The 20,845-nt window shown below is 42.9% G+C and overlaps 1 protein-coding gene across 1 annotated transcript in view; it reads left to right on the top strand.

Annotated features, from left to right (window-relative positions):
- Positions 1-537: 537 nt before the first annotated feature.
- PCSK2 (proprotein convertase subtilisin/kexin type 2) overlaps positions 538-20,845 on the top strand; it is a 108,996-nt gene continuing 88,688 nt past the window's right edge. Inside the window, exon 1 of the mRNA XM_017818969.1 lies at positions 538-723. Coding sequence (XP_017674458.1) covers positions 538-723 — 186 coding nt within the window. The remainder of the gene's footprint in view (positions 724-20,845) is intronic.

The raw sequence follows: 20,845 nt of genomic DNA, 5'->3' as shown, positions 1-20,845 counted from the left end.
CCCCCCCCCCCCCCCCCCCCCCCCCCGGGGGGGGGGGGGGGGGGGGGGGGGGGGGGGGGGGGGGGGGAGGGGGAGCTATGGGGAGAGCTGGTGCGCGGCGTGCGGGTGTAATTGTGGGGGCGCGGCTCTGGCGGGGGAGGACCGAGGCAGGTGGGTGTGAGGTGTGGGTGGGGTGTCGGGGAGACAAGAAGGGGTGTAGCGAGCGCCGTGGGCTGTGCGGGGGGGAGGGAGGGGGGGGAACAGGGCGATCCTCCCCGCTCGTGATTGGCAGCGCAGCGTGTTCCCCCCTCCACCCATCCTTCCGCGGCTGGTGCTGCCCTTCGGCCGCCGCGGAGCGCGGGGCGCGGAGGGCCGGGCTCTCAGCGCTCACACATCGCACCGCCGCTCCCCTCCTGCCTTCCGCCGCTCTCGTTTGTTTTAATTTTAATATTTTTTTTTTTCTTCCCTCCTCCTTTTCCCCTCCCATCCTTTTGGGCGCTTCCCCGCTTGCCCGCCCGCCCCGGCGGGCTGCCCTCCGCGGGCGCGCAGCGCGGGGCCATGCCGGCGGGGCCGCCGGTGCTGCGGGCTGCCCTCCTCCTCGTCCTCGTCCTCCTGCTCTTCCTCGGCGCCCCCCCGGCCCGCGGAGCCGTGTACACCAACCATTTCTTGGTGGAGCTGCGCGGCGGGGGCCAGGCAGAGGCCGATCGGGTGGCGGCGGAGCATGGCTTCGGCGGGGTGCGCAAGGTAAGCCCCCCGCGCAGGGGCGGGGCGGCGCGGCGCGGTGCCCTTCGCGTTGGGATGTCCTCTCGTGGCCATCGCCGGCACGGTGCTGTCCGCTGCTCACCTGCGGGAAGGGACGGAGCGGGGCGCGTCCGGCTGCCCTCGCGTTAATCCCCGCTTCCCGAGGGGGTTCGAGGAGTAGTGGGTACCAAGCGCTCCTCGGCGGCGGCGCAAGAAGGGTGGCTGTCTTGGACTGGAGAGCAGAGGAGTTTCCCCACATGGTTGACTTACCATGTAAACATCCTGCCATTGAGGAGCTCCCTATCCTGAGGGGCTGGGGCTGCCGCCCAGGGCTTCCTGAGCGCGGCAGGAACTGTTCGGAGAACCTGAGAAAAAAATTAAAGCCTGATATCCATGGAGAAGCTTGCACACAATTTAAATGGAAGATTTCGTAGGGGGGTTGACACTCAAGTTTGCGAGGCTAGTGGCTTCTTAATATCCCTATTATTCTCCTCGGGAAATAGGATGACCTTAGGCTGAAGAAGCTGCTTGGTATTAAGCATGATAAGTAATCAGTGCTTCTCACTATTGAATGTAAGTTGGGAAACTTCGGGTGCCATTGGAGGTTGTTTTCACTCCTGAGGTCCCAGGAAATCAAAGGTAGCCAGAGCGTCAGGGAGTCCTCTCCTGGCTCCTACAAATAGCTCTGCTACAAATCTTTCCCATTCAGATAATAATTAGACCTCTGAGTATGCTAGGGTACAGTCAGACCTGGGGTGAAGACAAGGGTAGAGGCTGATGGAGTGCCCTGGTCAATATAATTCCTGGCAGACTCGGCTTGGAGGAGCACGGAAGGAAAGCGGGCTGTGAGCATTCCTCCTGCTGCTCTTGTTTAGATTTTTTCTTTCCCTAGCAGTTATGCAATGAGAGCCTGATCCTACTTCCAAGGAAATGAATGAGAATAGCATCCTGAACTTGGATGAGTGAAACGACTGAAAACCTCGATTTAAAAATAAAAATTAAAAAAGCCTATCAAGTGAGACTCCCTCCCTCGGGTTTGCCTTGTGTCAACTCCAGTGGGAGCTTGTTAGAGAAATGAGGACAAGATCATTGTTGCTGTGACCACAGCCAACTCCTGCTGCAGATAAGATGCTTTTGTTTTGGGCTCACAGCCTTGTCCTGATAGTGACAGAGCTGGGCTGCTGTTGCCTTTGGGAAAAGATTCATTGTGAGGAGCAGGTTTTGTTACATGAAATTTATATACAGCTTTTCAGTCAACAGTTTTCCCTTTTTATTTCCTCCCTGTTTCTGCCCCCTCCTGGGAATATCTGACTGATAAGGCCTTATGAGGAGGGAACGGTACTTTTCTGCATAGTTCAATTTCTTATGACTTTTGGTAGATGCTATCAGATGATCCTGTGATCTGCATAGGAAAGAGACGGGGGAGAGAGGATTTTGTAGGATGGAGAAATGCAGCTTCTTTGCTGTCAGAATCCTCTCCTCTCCATCATACCTCTCCCCAGGATGCCTCGGGCACATTAGGAGACATGTAGCTTCATCATGGAAATCAGCCTTGTAGCTCATCTCAGCAGAGAGCTGGAGGGAAGTCCCTTGGGTGTGTGAGAGGAGAGTACCTGCTTTCCAGGACACGCTGGGGGGGTGGAGGTTGGCTGTTTCCCGTGGACACGGGTGGCTCTAGGAAAGAAGCCCTGCAGAGCCATGGCATGCCGTGTGTGTGCCTGTGGAGTGGGGCAGCAGGTGGTTGCAGTGGCTCCTGTACCCGGCACATGCTGTCCCAAGGGGTTTCTGGGTTATGTCATCCCAGTCCCTGAAAAGCTGGAAAGCCTCCCACCCCCTCCTACACAAATGTGAAAGGAAATAGCACCCTCCTATCTGCAAGGTAGTAATTTTAGGGAAGAGGAAAAGTTGGTGGGGTTTGACATTTTGCTGGCTGTGTCGGAGGATAATTCATGAGAGGCTGACAGCAATCTCTGTTCTGCAGGGGAAACCCGTAACGGGGCTTGGGTGGCGGTACTTGGCTGGGAATAAAAGCTTGTGCCATCTACTCCAGTGGCTCTTCAGCAATACTGAAGAGCCTCCTCTCTGTTTTGCTATCATCAGGCTTGTCTGGCATCTCTGCTTACAGTCTGCAGACTCAGCTTTAATGGCAATAACGTTGGTGCAGAAAGTTGAATGTGGCCATGTGTGTGTAGAGAGGCAGAGCTGTTAGTGGCAAACTCTCTGGGGAAAGTACCACATGGAGATATGCTGTCTAATGAAATATTCAAAAAAATGCCAGAAAAAACCTCAAATTATACCACAAGGAGATGTGATCTTTTGATACTTCAATGACACATGCTGTTTGGATGATATAATGATTTTTTTATGTAAAACAAATCCAGTTACCTTTACCCATACTGGAGAAAAGCCATTGTCTGAAAATAATCACCTTTATTTCAGTGCAGGGATTTTCCCAGTAGGAGCACAAGGGCAGATTCAGCCTTTTTTTCTATGTGTGAATTTAAGAAGGATTTCTTTTATGCCTGCTATGTATCACAGACCCCTTTTAACATGACTTTATGGGAGCTGATTTTTGAATTACATATTTTTAGTGCACGTTTTTTCCCCAGTAACAACCAATCTCTGAGCAAGTGCATATTACATTTACTTAATAGCAGATTTCTGCAGAAATACATGAGAAAACATTGCCTTGAAGATTCTTGTTATGAACTATGTGATGTGCTTTTTAATTGATTTTTTTGGCCATGCTTCCTACCATTGTTCTGAAACCACTACAAAACTTCAGGTGGGCTAAATGTCTACCTTAAATTCAATGCTTGATGAAGGAGGGCTTGGTGCTTTACATAAACAGGTGCTTATGTTTAGATCTGTGATTCTAATGTGAGTTAGAGTGTCAAAAACACTAGTTAATTTTTCTTTAACCTTCCCTGAATGCATCCTGAATTCATACCTCTTTGTAACTCTGATTGTGCTCTTTGATTTTTATTTTTTTTAATGTTTGCAATTTGTCAATCTGTTTGTACCTACCAAAATTGATTCTCTGTATTTCTGGTAAAATACTGTGATAAAGCATATTTTTTTCTTTAAATGCTTAGCCTTATTATCTCTGAGCTTTCAGGAGTCATGAGGATGCCCCCCTAGTATTGTGAGAACTGCAAAAGGAACAAGTTTTTTAGCTTTGTTTGGTGTGTTTTCCCTTTTTGTCTGCCTCCTGGCATCGTTACCGCCAGAATACATTTCTTAATGCAGGCTGAAAAAAGCTTCTTTCTGACCTTGCCTGGCAATTCTTAATTCATTTCTAACAAGGAGAGTTGGAAGAAGCATTTAGAAATGCTCCTATTTTGGAGATCAGAGTTTAGGCATCTCTCCATTTCATCAGCAGCACTGAGACAATCCACAAAATGCCACAATAGCTAAACAGCTAAATGTTCTGCTTCTGGTAGCATTGAGGTGAAGGGTTTTAAACAATTAGGATTCAACGGCTTCAGATTTTAAAATAAGGACCAAACCAGATTTCAAAGCATGGGGATTTTTATGTTCCCCAAAGCTGATCTGTTTTTTATCTTGATGTATAACCTGATCCCTTCTCCCTCTAAATCTTGGAAAACTCAATGTATATCTCACAGCAGTGACTTCTCTGCTTCCAGTTTTTGCTGCTGGTTGAGGATCCAGCTTTGTGGAGCCTACCAGTAACTGGGAGTTTTTGGGGTGGTTTTGTTTTGTTTTTTTTTTTTACATTGCATAAATACAGACTTACTGAAAGCAAAACTTAACAGGTAAAGAAGCTGTATTTCTTGCTGCAAGAGCCCACTTCTCTGCATCCAGGTTGGGAGCCTGTGTGGTGGGAGTCGATGTGATATAGAAGGCAAGACCAAGAGGCAGAATAATGACTTTGCAGCCTTAGGAGCTCTTTGCAGGGATCCTGAAAACTTCATCCTGGGATTTATGCACTAAAGCCTTGAAAATCCCGTCCTGTGCAGATCAGCCTGTAAATCTGGAAGTGTTTGCCTGGCTTGGCTATCTAAGGTGCCAGACTATGCTTCTGCATGCCCAGGAATCAGTGTGACAGTCAGATGGGATTGTGTGCGTGTGGAAAATGCTGGCTGTGGATGTGGGCCTGTTTGTGTTTATAGATGTGTGTATATTATATACATATGGGGCCTCTGGTGGTCTAGTGGTTAGGGTGCAGGACTCTCACCGCTGCGACCCGGGTTCGATTCCCAGCCCCCCAGGCAGATGGAGCTCGTTAGCCCTGTGAGGCAATCCATCTAAGAGAAGGTCACTCTAAACAAACCTACGTCCTGAGACCCTCACTGCCACTGTCCAAGCTTGCTCGGCCCCGGCAGATGAACCTCAGGATTAAAGGGTGGGCTCAGTTCAGCGCACGCTGTGTCTCACCTAAAAAATCCACTGCGCAGGCTCGAAGGGTTAATGACCTTTCCCAAATCTTCGCTCGCGAAGACTGGCCATTATTGTATACATATGTATGTTTCTTGTTCCTTTTCCCTAAATACCCTTGCTTGGAGCAAAGAAGAGTAGAGAAAGCTGAATTCTTAGCCAAGCTCCTGACTGACCCAGTGTGCACAGGTACTAACCAGCCCACTTGTGCATATAGGTGGTGGTCCATACTTCACAGATAAACATGCCTGTGTTACCTTCACGTGTGCTGCTGTCCTAAGTGCTTGTGCAGGTGTTAGTTGTGGCCGGATGAAGGCAGCACAGAGGGTGCAGGAATGCTGAAGCAATGAAGCATCCCGTGCAAAGAGGAGGCAGATTGCTCAGGCCTCCCCACATGAGGCCGACTGGAGTCCAAGGACTTAAGATCAAGCCTCAGACTGCAGTGTTTCCGTGCATTAATACATGTTTAATAATTTATTAGCTTTGTGTTTTATGCTGGTGTAGAAGAAAGGATGTTTGCTTGCAAAAGCATTTCTTTATTACAGGAGCAGAAAAACCTGGTAGACATAGAAGGTACAATGTAAATTTTCTGAGGAACCCAAGAGCTTTAATTTCCTAGATTTCACAGTTGCAATTTTGTATTACTAAGACAAAAAAAAATGTAAATTACATGCAAATGCTAATTGTGCAGCACTGAGATTTCAAGAGGCATAGCAGCTCACCATAGCAGCAAAAGCTGCAGTTTGCGTGCAAGAGAGAGTCTGAGCTGATGTATTTAAATAAGGGGGAAGAAGCAATTAAGTAGCATGAAAAGTTTTATCCTGCTGTGGGCAGGCACGCTGCTGAGTGGTGATGTAGAGCTCCCTTTTCCAGAAAAGCCTTAGAAGAAAGTAACTGGAGAGATGCAGAGAGAGCTGCTATCTGCATCTGGAGGGAGCCTTGTCAGCTCCTCACAGGTGGAGTCCAGACATGTCACTGGGCACAGGCTGAAAAGACCTGTTTGCTCGTATTTACACTCAAAGACAAATATTAGTGGAATTAAAAAAGAGTTTTGCTGTGCTAGAAGTGAGTTTGCCTTATATATGGACTGTATTACTTCAAAATGTTGCTTTTTTTGGTTAGTTTTTTGATTTTATTCTATTTTGCGTTCTCCCTTGGATGCAGCAAGAGCCCCAGGAGCAAACACTGCTACTGGCTAACTCAGAACAAAAAAAAAAAAAAAAAAAAAAAAAAAAAAAAATCTCCTGTTACTTAAATGTAATCACTTAAACATATGAAAGCTGTAACTGTCAAGAAGAAGATGGTAAACCATAGGCTCAAGTACATCCCTAACCCAGTTTCTGTAGAGCTCCTTCTCTACCAGAGACTCAAACCGACTGTTTGTTGGTGGTGAGTGTTCTGTTTGAGCTTTAAAATAATTACCTTGACAGATTTTCAAAGCACTTAGTATTTGAGTGTAAAACAAGAAGGTCAGACTCCCCTACCAGAGATCCCTGCTGTAATTGCTCTATTACTGTTTTGAATGTGTGGTGTAGTTGCTTCTTGGCAAAACATGCACATTAAACCTTACCTTTCTAGATTTTTGTTTTGTTTCCTGAACTACAGCTCAGTAAACACAAAGATATGAAATTTTAGCTGTTTATAAAGCTGCCTGCATTTATAATTTTGTTTATTCCATATTGCTTGAACCCACTGGCAAAATAGAACATGTGGTAGAGACCCAGGAACTGCATCACAAGTAATTCTTTTTTCACTTGTTTTTTGTTTGGGTTTTTTTTTTTTTCTGATGCTCAGACCAACTGGGGATGTGCAGTTATTTGTTTTCATTTACGTTATGTTTAGTTTTGCCAGTGTCAGGGAGAAAACACACAAAGAATGTGTGATCCCAGCACAGCAGAACTGAATATGGTGTGTACTATCCCATCTCCTGCCATCCAGCCCTGAGTGCCTGCCCAATGAAAACTTGTTGTGGTGTGCTATGAAGGCACCTGGGACACCTTTCTGTACCAAGAAGTAACTCCAGGTCTGAGAGGCTTAAGCAGCTGAGGCATCTGTGCTGGAAGTGGGGATACTGTGGGGTGCCATCTCCTGCCTTCCCAACCTTGCAGAAGCTGCTGGAGCAGAAACAGCTTATCCAGGCTCCTCCTGACCAGAGGCTGCCTGCATGCCACCAGGCCAACAGTTCCAGGACAATATGGCATCATGGACACTGGAAGTGGCCAGTGGCCCCCTGAGTACTTTCCTAGAGCCCCTGCTCTGGAGGGTGCTTGTGAGGTGGGGGAACCACCAAGCAGAGCAGCTGCAAGTTCTTTGCTGATACTTGGTGAGAGCAAACAGCCTGTTGCCCTATACTGTGTGTCTTAACCCTGGTGATGCTCCTTTCCCTGGTTTTGTGAAACCTCTTCAAAGTATCGCATGGAGTGACATCAGCTCCCCAGGTTGTTTCTATCCTTTGTGCACCTCTGTGTAAAAGAGTTATGATGGTGTGTGGAGATTGCTGTGTCACGCAACTGAGGTTCAGGATTTGCACCACGAGAGACAGGATTCATATATAGGAAACAAATCTCTGGCTTTACTTCACTTCAGGTGAAGCCAATTCCTTAGCTATTTGAGACCTGTGCAGTGGAATTTATAGTCAAAGATGTTACTTCAGTATCACCACTAAATAAACAAAGATCATTAGAATGGTCCTGCTGTAAGTCTAGGGTCTCCTTCCTTCTGCCCAGATAGCTTTCTTGCAGATGACTTTCAGGCTATTTCTGGGTTCTACAACATGCAGATATATTAATTGCCTGTATATGTTTGAACTTTGGGATCCCATATGCTGTGGGTCTGTGTATGGTCCTCCTTAAAGCCCTGAGTAGGCTTTTCAGGTGCTGAAAGCAGTTTGAGGGCCATTTCTGAAAGGCAATATGATCTGTAGCTGTTAACCTACCCAGAGTTGAATTTTCTCCCTGATCTTTGGCTGCAGAGCTGTGTGGCAAAAGGATAACTGTTTATGCAATAGTACCCTGCCTTGAAGACTTGGTTTTTGGTATCAGGCCAGATATACAGATCCCATTGTCATGCTGATGACCAGACCCAGATGGCTTAGGTTGCTGAATGAGGGAGAGCAATTTGTTTCTAGTTGGGGAGTTCAAATCCAGATTAAAGCTCTAGACCAAAATAAATTGTCAGTTCACTCCCAGCTGGAAGTGCTTCCATCTGAGATCCTGTGGTATCCTTGGCATTTTTTTATTAGCAGGCAAATGGTCGCAGGGACTGACTACACTGCTAGAGCTTGGCTTCTTCAGAAAAGGACAGAGGTGTTAGAATTTGTGTTATCTTTTTGAAAATCCAACTATTGTGTGGAAGTGGAAGATAGCCTTCTAGCCTTCTCACAAAATAGGACAAATGACAAGATGTAACACCCTACCCACCCTCGGAAAACTTTTACTGCTGTAACTATACTGATGTAGTTAAAATGGGAAAACAAACCTGATTGCAGTGCTGTTACTATCAGTGTAGGAGTATTGACATGTTCAACTCATTCCAAGACAGAACAGTATTAGCAGAAATTTAATTTCAACTAGATCTTTTAACAGTAAGACCTCGTTGATTTAAAAAAATCTCCCCAAACCAATCCAACAACAGCAACAGAAAAAAAGAGCATCAAACGTCCTGGAATAGTTATACTGGTAGTACTTTACAGTGTAGCTAAGTAGAAGTTTGCATGTGATCCTTTCCCTCATCCATCTGTGGAATTATTCAATTAAAATTAATACATAGAGTTCAAGTTTCAAATGCTTGTAATAAAGTATTTGCAAAGTAGTTGCTGAAGCTATGTAGAATTTATTTGGTAGATAGTTTCAATTAGTAAGTTCTGAGAAATGTCCATGCTCACGGAAAATTCTGTGAGCTGGAAATCAAGCCAAAGTGCTAAAATGAATGATAAATTCTGCCAGTTCGTATTAAAATATTATAACCTGGAAACCCTCCTATGTAGTTCCAGACCATAGCATGGGTGGGTAGTTCTGTGAGAGCTGTAGTGACAAATTCAGGGCTGTTGTTAATGGATGTAAAATTTACCTTTGTCCTGCAATGCTATTCCAGGCGTCAGAAACCCTGTTCTTTTTTTTTTTCTTTCAACTTTTTCAGATAATTAAATGGGTCAGGTCTCTACAGGATGCTGGCTGCTTGGTGGCTATAAATATTGCAGTGAGCAGCCCAGAGCTTCCATCCATCCCTGGCCTCTGGTGGGAGGAAGCTGAAATGCTCAACTATTTGTCAAAGACAGTCTGGTGTGTTGCTCTTGTAAATCAAGGCGAGCTCTACATTTAACTCTCATAAGTTTATTGAAAAAACAACCCATGTGATACCGAAATGGAGATTTAATTTCAGTTCAGCCTATGCTGTGGGACAGAAAGCACTGTCCCAGAGAGAGCTGAATTCGGTGTGTGCTGTGTGAAATCCTGCGTGGCCACAACAGACAGTTTATCATACAGTGTGAAATCTGGTTTGGTCATGGATTTATGACAGGAGCTCAAAAGTGTAATTCGGCTGAACGCTGGCTGTGTTCAGCAAATAGCAGGAGCTTGGACCTAAAAAGGAAATTATGAGCTTGCCCAGTCTTACCATTTATACACCAGGATTGTAAACAAATTGGGTAGTGAAAGCTCCAGTTTACCCTCTCAAGGAGTGAACTGGGACATAATGTTCTTTGTCATGTATTACCTACCTTCTCAAACAAAACTTCTGTGTATATGTTACATTCTTAACCACTTTGTCCACAGAAAGCAAATGGAAATAGTGACCTCAGTGTTTACATCAAACCAGTCAGCATGTCCCAGATACTCCTGACTGAACTAGATTATTTGCTTACCTGATGAGTAAGATGGGAATATGTCAGAGCTGCTTTCTCCTATAGAACCAAACTGTGAAAACCTGAAACCTAACAAATAAATATTTAAATTTTATTTTTACAAGTAGAGAAACTGATACTGTTTCAGATGGTTGTTGGATATCAAACTAGAGCCAAACAGGTGAATCTCTTCCTTGTATGGGTAGTAAAAGAGGTGGAGTATAGCCTCCCCTTTCCCAGTGACAGAGGATCCTTCTTTCTGCGTACTCATTCTTTATTAGATGCCAGTGAAATGAAGGAGTGTGACTCTGAAATCTGCTCTATGGGTGAGCATTGTCTTTGTCACCTACTGTGCAACACCAAGTGCAGCAGGAGCTTCTGTTTAAGGTTTTTCACTGCAGCCAAGATATGGTGAATTAGCTATAACCATGACTGGTGGATTCCCATCAGTCCCACGAGGACCTTATGCTTCCCTGTATCAATTAATTTTAGAACTCTTTCAACTGAATTTAGCTATTTAGAAGTTACTCCCAACTGGTTGTAAAGTAGAACTGTCTGTTCAGAATTTGGGTGAAGAAGTGTCAAAAATCAGGACTGGAACACATTTGCAGGTTTGGAGGAATCGGTTAATGTTGGTGGAATGATGGCTGTGGATCAGGATCCCATCTGAAATTTGCTCTTTGCAGCATTTCCACCCGTTAATTTTTACATTACCGTTTAAACCCCCAAACTTCACAGGCAAATGTACTTTTCATCTCTTAACTGTAAAACCATTCAGTTTCTCCTACAGTTAAGATATAGTTCAGAGTAAAACCTGGTGTAAGTAATGGCAGAATTTGCCTCTGACCTGGTCTTGTAATAGTGGGGATTAATGTCTGTGACTTCCTCTTAGCAGAGTCAAGAAACTTCACAAAAATGAGGAAAACAGCATCATCCCAACATGTCCTCTTTTTCTTGGCTCTGCTGGAAGTGTTTTTCCTAAAGCTTCCTTCTCCTGCTCTTCTCAAGCCTACTATTTTATGTTGTATAAAAAAAACCAGGAGAAACAGTGTGACCCTCCTGTCCTTTAATGTCACAGTTTTGCTTCCAATTGTTACCCATCAGCTTCTTTCCCATAAAGCACATATTTTCCTCCAGGAACTGGCTGCTTCTCTGATAACTGGAAGACTTGTTCAGTGTGATGTAACGGCAGAAACTCCCTGTGAAGCACTTTCTGTCAATTGGCTACTGCTTGGCAGCCTAGCATTAAACAGACATGGAGAGAGAAGGAAAGGATAAGGGTTTTGAGTTGCAAGAGAGCTCAAATCTTCTCTGAGTCTTGGTAAGGGCTAGAATCTTTGCATTAGAGTAATTCACCTTTTCTGTGCCTTCTTGAGTAGCTCTTGTCAGTGAACAACTAATTCTGGTCTGAGCTGCTCTTATAGCACTACTTCATTAGAGTTTGAGTTCCTGACTTTGCTTTTAGGGGCCACATGAGCTGGGCGCTTGCACATGTATTTATATTCTACACACTTTGTTATGTGGATGTAGATTTAAAAATAATGCTGACGTGCCTTGCAGAAATTCATGTCCTGTCCCTTCTCCATCCGTGAGATATGAGTACCAGTAATTTGTTTCTGGGGCACACTGCATCCTAATTTTTTTTTTTTTTTTTAAACAACAGACTTTATCCCATAGCTTTTATCTCAGTGTTTTTGGAGCTCATGTGATACCAGCTTCCTGTGTGACAGTAGTGGTCAACCTGTTTGGTTACGTGTTTAAAAGGAGACATGGGTTGTAAACCAGGCGTGAGGCAAAGTGGCTCTTCTTAGCAGTGCTAATTGCTGTCAGCAGTATTGATCCAGCTCAGTTAGAAGTATACCATGGTCATTCAAATTTGCAGACTCTAACTGAATCAAGCTGTTTCTTATAGTATGAGTTTTCCTTAAGGTAGCTGTACTGATATGAAGAAGAGATTTCCGCCATATATTAATTAAATATATTAAAGTATTTACCAAATATTTGATGCTGAAGAAGTACCTGATTGCACGCAGATATATTGTATGTGTAGATATACCCATTAATATATGTTTACAATGGCACTTGATGTTTTATGGTTATAGTTTTAGAGCACAGTCTATAGTGCTGTACAAACATAAATTAAATGAATCCTATTAATAAATAGAATAAATAAACAAGTACTTATTATAGTGTGCCATTTTACATGGGATGGGACTGAAACAAGAATATTACAGCCCTAGTTGCCTGAGATTCTCCTAATATTAGGAGATACTGGAGTTACCCAGCATCTCTGAAGATGCTGAAACTCATGTTGTGTGAGTTTTAGTCCTGACTCTGTCCTATAGCAGAGTGCTACCATATGAAGCAACAGCAAGAGGGAAATAGCAAAGAAAACAATCCTGGATTGAATGAACTTGGCAAGAAAGTTATTTGAGGCATGAAAACGTTTACAGAATATTATCACTTTGAAAGATGCTTTGAAAACACAGCAGAACATCAAAAGAGTGATAGGATACCCTGAGGAGCCCCATTGCACCAAGCAGGAGACAGGCACTTACAGCAAAAGTTTTATTCACCTTTGGTAATAAAATGTGGAACTGGCAAAGCCACTTTTGGGTAACCATCCTTTTTCCTCCCTTTATTCTTGAAGCATTAGCTGCCACAGACTAAATGAATTATAGTTAATTAACTGGATGAAGCACTAACCGACTTTCTGTGCCTCTGAAGAATGTCTGGAATCTGATTTTTCTTTGTCTTTTTTTTTTCCCCCTGTTTTTTGTTTGTTTGCTTTTTTGGGGTTTTTTTTTGGAGGGGGGTGTGGTTGTGGTGATGTTTTTGTTTCAACCGGATGGCAAAATTCTCCCAAATTGTGGAAAAAATTCATTTTCTGTTACACATACCTATCTTAAAGAAATTTAATTGATTCAACTTCTGATGGAATCATATTTACTTCATTATTATAAGTGACGTGTATGTTTATCTGTGTGGTTGTGGTTTATCTGTGTCTGTTTGTTTGTGGGGTTGGTTTGGAGCCATGTAGCTGAATGAAGGATGCTGTCTCCTTTTCCTTATGGCTAAAAATGATAACGTAACTGATAGATGCTCACAGTGACTTTTCTGGCTGCTGGACTCCGGGATTTTTCCTGGTGCCCAGGGCTTGAGTAAGGTGGTCTTCTTTCAGGATACTCAACATTTATATAAGAGGACATAATGATGATTGCTCAGCCTTCATTTCAGGCTGCCAGCCAAACAGTAATGATCACCTACTCCAGGTAATGACAATCTGGATTAACCCAGGCAGCCCAATGTAAATGCTGGTGTATAAGCAACAACATTCCCCTTGAAATCTGGGGAGTACCCTACTTTCATGGTGCATGTGGTAGGATCGATAAGGGGGCTTACAGTTACTAGGGAGTAACAGATAAAACTCTCTGAACTGCACAGATCCATTCACATAAACTAGAATAACTCTCTTAAAAGCCTCAAATGGCTTCTCCAGTTCACTGATAAAACTATCAGCAAATCCACAGTCCTGTCACTGATGACTTATATGACTGTTACGGGCTTGCAGGATGGAGCTCTTCGGTGGCAAACTTAAGTGATACAAATACAGTCAAATGTTACACCTGTGTGATTCATTCAATTGCAGATCAAATTCCAAATACCACTAACTTGTAATCAGACCAATGGAGCGGTGTTTTGTAATTGCTTGGAAGCACTGGGTGTGATAATGTAACAACGAAACTGATGAGAAAATGAGAGCTAACTATTTAACATCAGAATTGATCTACCTGAACGTGAACAGCTGTGCCTTTCTTACAGACTCTGGTGTCAAAGAGCTGCTCCGGAGGCTTAGCTCTGCTTGTATTTTAACATGGCCACCTAAAATAGGTCAAATGAATCATGCTTTGAATGTGCCACTTTTTTTTTTTTTTTTTTGCCATGAATTCAGATGGATTCCACATGGGCAGACTGCTTATGTAAGGATTATAGCAGTCCACAACCGGTTCTGTTTCTTCCGTTTACTACTGTGTATTTCCTAAACTCCTCATGTCCAGCTGTTGGGAAGACTGTTTAACCTTGTGGTTGCTGCATGCAAGAGGGACTAGCCAAAAGGCTTTGTTTTATCCTTTTGGATAAAATAAAATCCAAAGGCATACGTTCTGCAAAGTCTTTGGAAATCGCTTTTGACTTTACTCTGTTTCTACAGGAAAAGACATTTTGCTATGGGGGTGAGGGAACCTTTCAGAAACCATTGGAAACTACTTCTGTTTTTTTGGGAAAGACTTAAAAGAACTTTTTAAGCAAGGTTACTGTTTTCTTATAGGATAACCAATACCCTAATTAACAGTAACAGGTGGCCTTGTTATCATGTGCGTTACCATATTTCTGGATTTTATGACTTCTGGATCTCTCTACATGGTCATGGCCCTTCTTTACTACCTCCACCTCTTGCTGATTCCTTTATGAGGTGGTTGGATATTTATATGAAACAGAGCTGAAAACATATCTAAGTGTCTAAGTCAGGCACTTCTGAATTATTTTGTAGGAGAATGCTTCACTGTGTCTTAATCAGTTGATTTCACAAAGATCATCTGATGATATTTTAATATGAAATGTACATTTTGGGTAATGGCTAACACATCCACCTGCCAGATTTGCCAAGAGAAGCAGCTTAGGTTTTGGTGGAGGCAGCTGAATAACACACGGGTACCATGAGAAATGAGCCAGGGAGACTGAGCTGTGACATGTCGTGACACTCAGACCGGGGCCTGACCATGCCAGCTGTTTAGAGCTTGTGCAGATCCCTGGCTCCACCTGAGATCTTTATGCTGAGCTTTCGGAGTAATTATAGGACACTAATGAGAAAGTGTGAAATCCTTGCCTGGGGCTGTGGGGACATGGTGGACTGGATTTCATGTTGGGCGAGCTCTGGCACAGCTTTAGTCCTCTGTGCTATTTCACATTTCTCCACCAACGTTTGAATTAATCCTTTCTTGTTTGTGCTTTGTTCTGTGTTATTTCGGTGCCTGGGGCTGCCTGTGTTTCAGGCTGGCTCTTCTCTTACATGGCCTTCGTCACTATAGTGAGTGAGTGCTTTTGACTTCAGACTTGGCTCCCATCTGTGTATTTAAAAGTAAAACGATTTCTAATGCTAATTGGGGTGAGGGAAAATGAGAGAAAGAGACTTTAAAAATTCATATTGAATATTTATAAGCATCCTCAGTGCATTTGGTAAAACTCAGATGAAGAGGTTTCTAAAAGGTTTCTAATTTCTGCTCCAAGGCACTTTGTTGTGCTGCAGTGGCAACTGAAGGAGTGGGGCCTGTGGGGCCTGTGAAAGCTCCAAATACATTTACTTGTCCGAGGTTTAGGTCATATTTTCCATTGGTGTAATTACTGAGCAGTAATGGGATGAAAGAGCTCACCTATGCTGATTTTATGGCTCCTTTTAAAGTCAGGAGTGATGCTTGGGCAGTGCTTGGACTCTGCGGGGGAGAGATGTTTTGCGTTAGACTTTTTTAAAAAAAAAACAACTAAATTTTTATTTTAAATTATTTTGGGGATGAGTATTGTGAGGTTTTTTTCCTCAGAGCAGACAAAGAGTTTCTTTAGCATCAGTGTTTGTTTGACCCATCGCATCCATGTCCGCACATTCATACTAAGAAAGGCAAGGAGCCCTGAGGAGGGTCTTTGTCAGCCTGGCTGGATGAGGGCTTTCCATGAACCTCATTCACTGATAGATCCATTTATGCTGATTTTGGGGACCAAAGAAGGTGACTCTGAGGTAACTTGCTATAAGTTGCCCTTCGCCTGTATTTATAAATGAGTTTATTCAAAAGAAAGTTGTTACAGACATTGGTAACTTGGGAGAGGAACCTTAATAAAAGGTTCAAGTAAGCTGGTTTTAGAATGTTATGTTTTTGGGGAGAAATCGTTGGAAATGATGCACAAAAACTGGCACTGTGCTGTAGAGATGTTACATTATGTGAAACAGGCCTGGAAAGACTGGGCAGAGATCATCCCCATTAAAATGGGAGGGGGCAATCCAAGCTGCTCTTTAGCTTTTTGTGGGCACTACAATTTGCTTGTGAGATGTATGTACATAGAGCCCTGAAGTGAGTCAGTAAAATTTAATGTTAAAGATAAGCCTGGGAACCAAGGTGCCTCTTCATTTTCATATTGTATTTGTCGCTTCTTAAAACTAGTGCCAGGCTGTGAATGCTGGACCTCTCACTGAGAGCCAGGTAAAATACTGATGCCACTGGCAACTTTATTCAACTTAGTTTTTCCTTTTAAGCATTTATTGCTGCTTCACAATACTTTTGCAATAGATGGGCTTTTCTGGCCAGGTGATGCTGGTTGTTTTATGGTTGTTTTCAGTGTTAGCTCTGCCCAAGGTGGCCCTAGTGCTGCAGTTTTAGAATAAAGAACAGTGTCTGAATTTAGTCTTTCTATGGCGTCTTTTCTTTAAATCCCTGCACCACTTTGCAGCTGATATTGTCCTTTGCTTTGTGACAGGCAAAACTACGTCTGGTGCCACTGTGTATATTGCCCAAGGCAAAACCAAGAAAGAAGGGCCGTTTGATTTTCTCTGTCAAGTAAACAAGATGGGATGGGAGCCATGTGTGTGCTGCCCCATCCTAGATCAGGTGCCTGTGAGGAACAGGCTACCTTATACCTGATTTTTTCTTTGTGGAGCAGATCAGATCAGTAATTGAGGGCTCAGCAGTGGACTGTAATTTTTGTTCCGCTTCCTTCTCCCTGTCAGTATTAGGGAATGGCCTCCCAGAAGCATTGCCCGAGCCTGGCAGGGGAGAATTGTAGCTGCCTGTTCACAGCCCTTTTCTCAGGAGGGGCATCAAGGGAAACATAAAGGAGTTTCTCGCTCCTTTTCCTTGCTGGGGAGAGACTGTCATAGGTAAGGAGAAGAGTACAGAAAGGCTGGGAACCATGAATTTAACTTACTTATTTTTATTTCAACAATAATTACACCTGGACTACTGTGGTGGAGCAGTAGTCTGAGAACAGCTAAGTAATACTTCAGTCAGAGGTATTGGTGCTAAGACTGTGCACAATATGAAGCGTTTCCTGCTTCTTTCTCTCATTTTAATAGAATCATAGAATTGTTAAGATTGAAAAAGACCTTTGAGATTATCAAGTCCATTTTTCTTTCACGTAAGCCTCTTCCACTGAAAGAGTTTTTCTTTCCTCCATTTAGTTGAACACTGAATTTTTAAGACACATTTTCTGGTCCACGTCCTTTCAGGAAGGAGGTTAAACAGATTTCATCTTCAGAAAGTCTTATTAATAACCATAGGGAGGCTGCAGATCTGAAGAAAAGGAGGAATCAGGTGTATATATAAGGTTTTGCTCTACATGCTGTGTTGTATTTGTGATTCTGGTTTTGCTTGTGTGTATTTTTCCGCAGTAATTCTATACAAATACTGAAGGTGACAAAGTGCCTGTATATGCTGAGAGTCTTGCTTTGTACTGGACTGTGTTTGTACATCAAGGCAATAGTAGGCCCTTTTCTAATTCTAAATAATCTTCCTCACTTGACTATTCAAGTGCTTTCCAGTAATTAGTTATCTTACTTAATTGCTAATTTTTCTCCGAGGGCAGGAAGCGTTGTTTCTGTCTCACAGAAAGAGTCTGAGCCACCAGGCTGAGTGCATTGTTGTTCCATGGTACATGCTGAGCCTGCTGCTGCCAGAATAGGAATTTTACTCAGATGCAATTCTAGCTTTACAACGAGAACATTACAGAGTAGCTACTGCTGGTGACACTTCGGAGACTTCATGTGCAGGAGCCCTTCTGCTTTCATTTCACTTCATTACATGTACTGCTCATTTTGCTATTTGCCCTTTTGCTGCAGCACCAAATCAGAGGAGACCTCCCAGGGAAGCTAATAGTGGGAATGTAAACCCTGCTGGGAGCTACCTGCGTCCTGCAGTTTGGTTGCTGCTGAGGAGTTACTGCCTTGGTAGCAGGAGTTCATCAGAACTGGAGGCTTCAGTCGTTGCTTGCGGTATTCACAGAGCTCAGTGCAAAATCCCCATCAAAGCCTGTGACATTTTTAGGCCCTTTGCTGGCATCTGACTTCCCCCGTGTGTACATTCATTAATTTTAAGGATTTACTGCAGTGTTGAGGTTCTTCCTGCAAATTGCTTGGCTTCTCCTACTAAATATTCACAATCCATGGTGTTTGATCGTGTCATCTTTCGGGTATTGCCTCACTGAGCTGCCTTCCTGTGTGTCCCCACCAGCTTCATTGATCCAGCATGAAAACCACATGAATTGTAAAATATCTGAGTTGCTCAAAGATTACTGGGATAACTGTGGAAAGAGTGAAATTGTCAAACTTATTCATGACTTTGTCCATAAATCTGGTCATCGTTGTACTAAGTGCAATTGCAAGTCAGACTTGAATACATTAGCTTTAAAAGTTTGCTGTGTAATATATTGCTTCATTCTGAGAGGCACTGGAAACTAACCCTATACAGAAGATGAACAGCAGATACGTGTTATATATTTCCAAATTGCTGAGACTGTTCCTTAATGGAACAACATCAAGATCAATATTTGACTGAATTTCATTTGAATGGTTGATACTGGGATAAAAAGAAAGGAAATAGTCTGGCTTCACTGAGAGAATTAGAGGGGTAATTGGGCCACAGCTTGCGATGGATAGTAATGGTTTGCACGCCAAGATGGATTTCAAGCTGTTACTGATCTGACTGTTTAGATGGTGGGTTTCCGTTTTTTTGTTTTTTGGTTTTTTTTCCCTTGCATGTTTTTGAGGCATAATGTATCCAATGTGGGGGAAGGGCCAAACTCCGGATTATGGAAATACCTGATTACCCAGTTAGTAAAGATGTCAGATACAAGCTGAAATGTAAATCTGCTTTTTAAAACAATTACCTGAACCCAGAGAGAATTTGAACATTCAGAGCTGTGACTCTGAGGGTATATATGAAGCGGCCACTGCTGTAAGCTTTCATAGCCTTCTTTCTCCTTCTGCCTCAGCTTTTGTTCTTCACATGTGTATGCAGCTGATGCAAAATATTCTGATTATTCGCCCAGAAAAGGTCTCCATCTCCAGCTGGCTATGCAGATCAGCTCCAAGGAACCACAATGATTTTGATGAAATCTTCTTAACCTTTTACATACACTTAAAAAGGGATCTTTTTATCATAACAGAATACATTAATTTTATTTTTTTTTAAGTTACTTTGCACTGATGTGGTATGTATCATACACAATGGAATTTTAAATGTGAAAATGAAATGCTTTGATTTCAGTGATAGTAGATGTTTCAATTAACATAAACAAGGACTTTTTAGGAAAAAAACCNGGGGTGTGGTTGTGGTGATGTTTTTGTTTCAACCGGATGGCAAAATTCTCCCAAATTGTGGAAAAAATTCATTTTCTGTTACACATACCTATCTTAAAGAAATTTAATTGATTCAACTTCTGATGGAATCATATTTACTTCATTATTATAAGTGACGTGTATGTTTATCTGTGTGGTTGTGGTTTATCTGTGTCTGTTTGTTTGTGGGGTTGGTTTGGAGCCATGTAGCTGAATGAAGGATGCTGTCTCCTTTTCCTTATGGCTAAAAATGATAACGTAACTGATAGATGCTCACAGTGACTTTTCTGGCTGCTGGACTCCGGGATTTTTCCTGGTGCCCAGGGCTTGAGTAAGGTGGTCTTCTTTCAGGATACTCAACATTTATATAAGAGGACATAATGATGATTGCTCAGCCTTCATTTCAGGCTGCCAGCCAAACAGTAATGATCACCTACTCCAGGTAATGACAATCTGGATTAACCCAGGCAGCCCAATGTAAATGCTGGTGTATAAGCAACAACATTCCCCTTGAAATCTGGGGAGTACCCTACTTTCATGGTGCATGTGGTAGGATCGATAAGGGGGCTTACAGTTACTAGGGAGTAACAGATAAAACTCTCTGAACTGCACAGATCCATTCACATAAACTAGAATAACTCTCTTAAAAGCCTCAAATGGCTTCTCCAGTTCACTGATAAAACTATCAGCAAATCCACAGTCCTGTCACTGATGACTTATATGACTGTTATGGGCTTGCAGGATGGAGCTCTTCGGTGGCAAACTTAAGTGATACAAATACAGTCAAATGTTACACCTGTGTGATTCATTCAATTGCAGATCAAATTCCAAATACCACTAACTTGTAATCAGACCAATGGAGCGGTGTTTTGTAATTGCTTGGAAGCACTGGGTGTGATAATGTAACAACGAAACTGATGAGAAAATGAGAGCTAACTATTTAACATCAGAATTGATCTACCTGAACGTGAACAGCTGTGCCTTTCTTACAGACTCTGGTGTCAAAGAGCTGCTCCGGAGGCTTAGCTCTGCTTGTATTTTAACATGGCCACCTAAAATAGGTCAAATGAATCATGCTTTGAATGTGCCACTTTTTTTTTTTTTTTTTTGCCATGAATTCAGATGGATTCCACATGGGCAGACTGCTTATGTAAGGATTATAGCAGTCCACAACCGGTTCTGTTTCTTCCGTTTACTACTGTGTATTTCCTAAACTCCTCATGTCCAGCTGTTGGGAAGACTGTTTAACCTTGTGGTTGCTGCATGCAAGAGGGACTAGCCAAAAGGCTTTGTTTTATCCTTTTGGATAAAATAAAATCCAAAGGCATACGTTCTGCAAAGTCTTTGGAAATCGCTTTTGACTTTACTCTGTTTCTACAGGAAAAGACATTTTGCTATGGGGGTGAGGGAACCTTTCAGAAACCATTGGAAACTACTTCTGTTTTTTTGGGAAAGACTTAAAAGAACTTTTTAAGCAAGGTTACTGTTTTCTTATAGGATAACCAATACCC

The sequence above is a fragment of the Lepidothrix coronata genome, unplaced genomic scaffold (assembly GCF_001604755.1).
Source record: "Lepidothrix coronata isolate B3197 unplaced genomic scaffold, Lepidothrix_coronata-1.0 Scaffold71, whole genome shotgun sequence".
Lineage (NCBI taxonomy): Eukaryota > Metazoa > Chordata > Aves > Passeriformes > Pipridae > Lepidothrix > Lepidothrix coronata.
The sequence above is the reverse complement of the archived record's forward strand: the minus strand, read 5'-3'. Positions and strand labels throughout refer to the sequence as shown.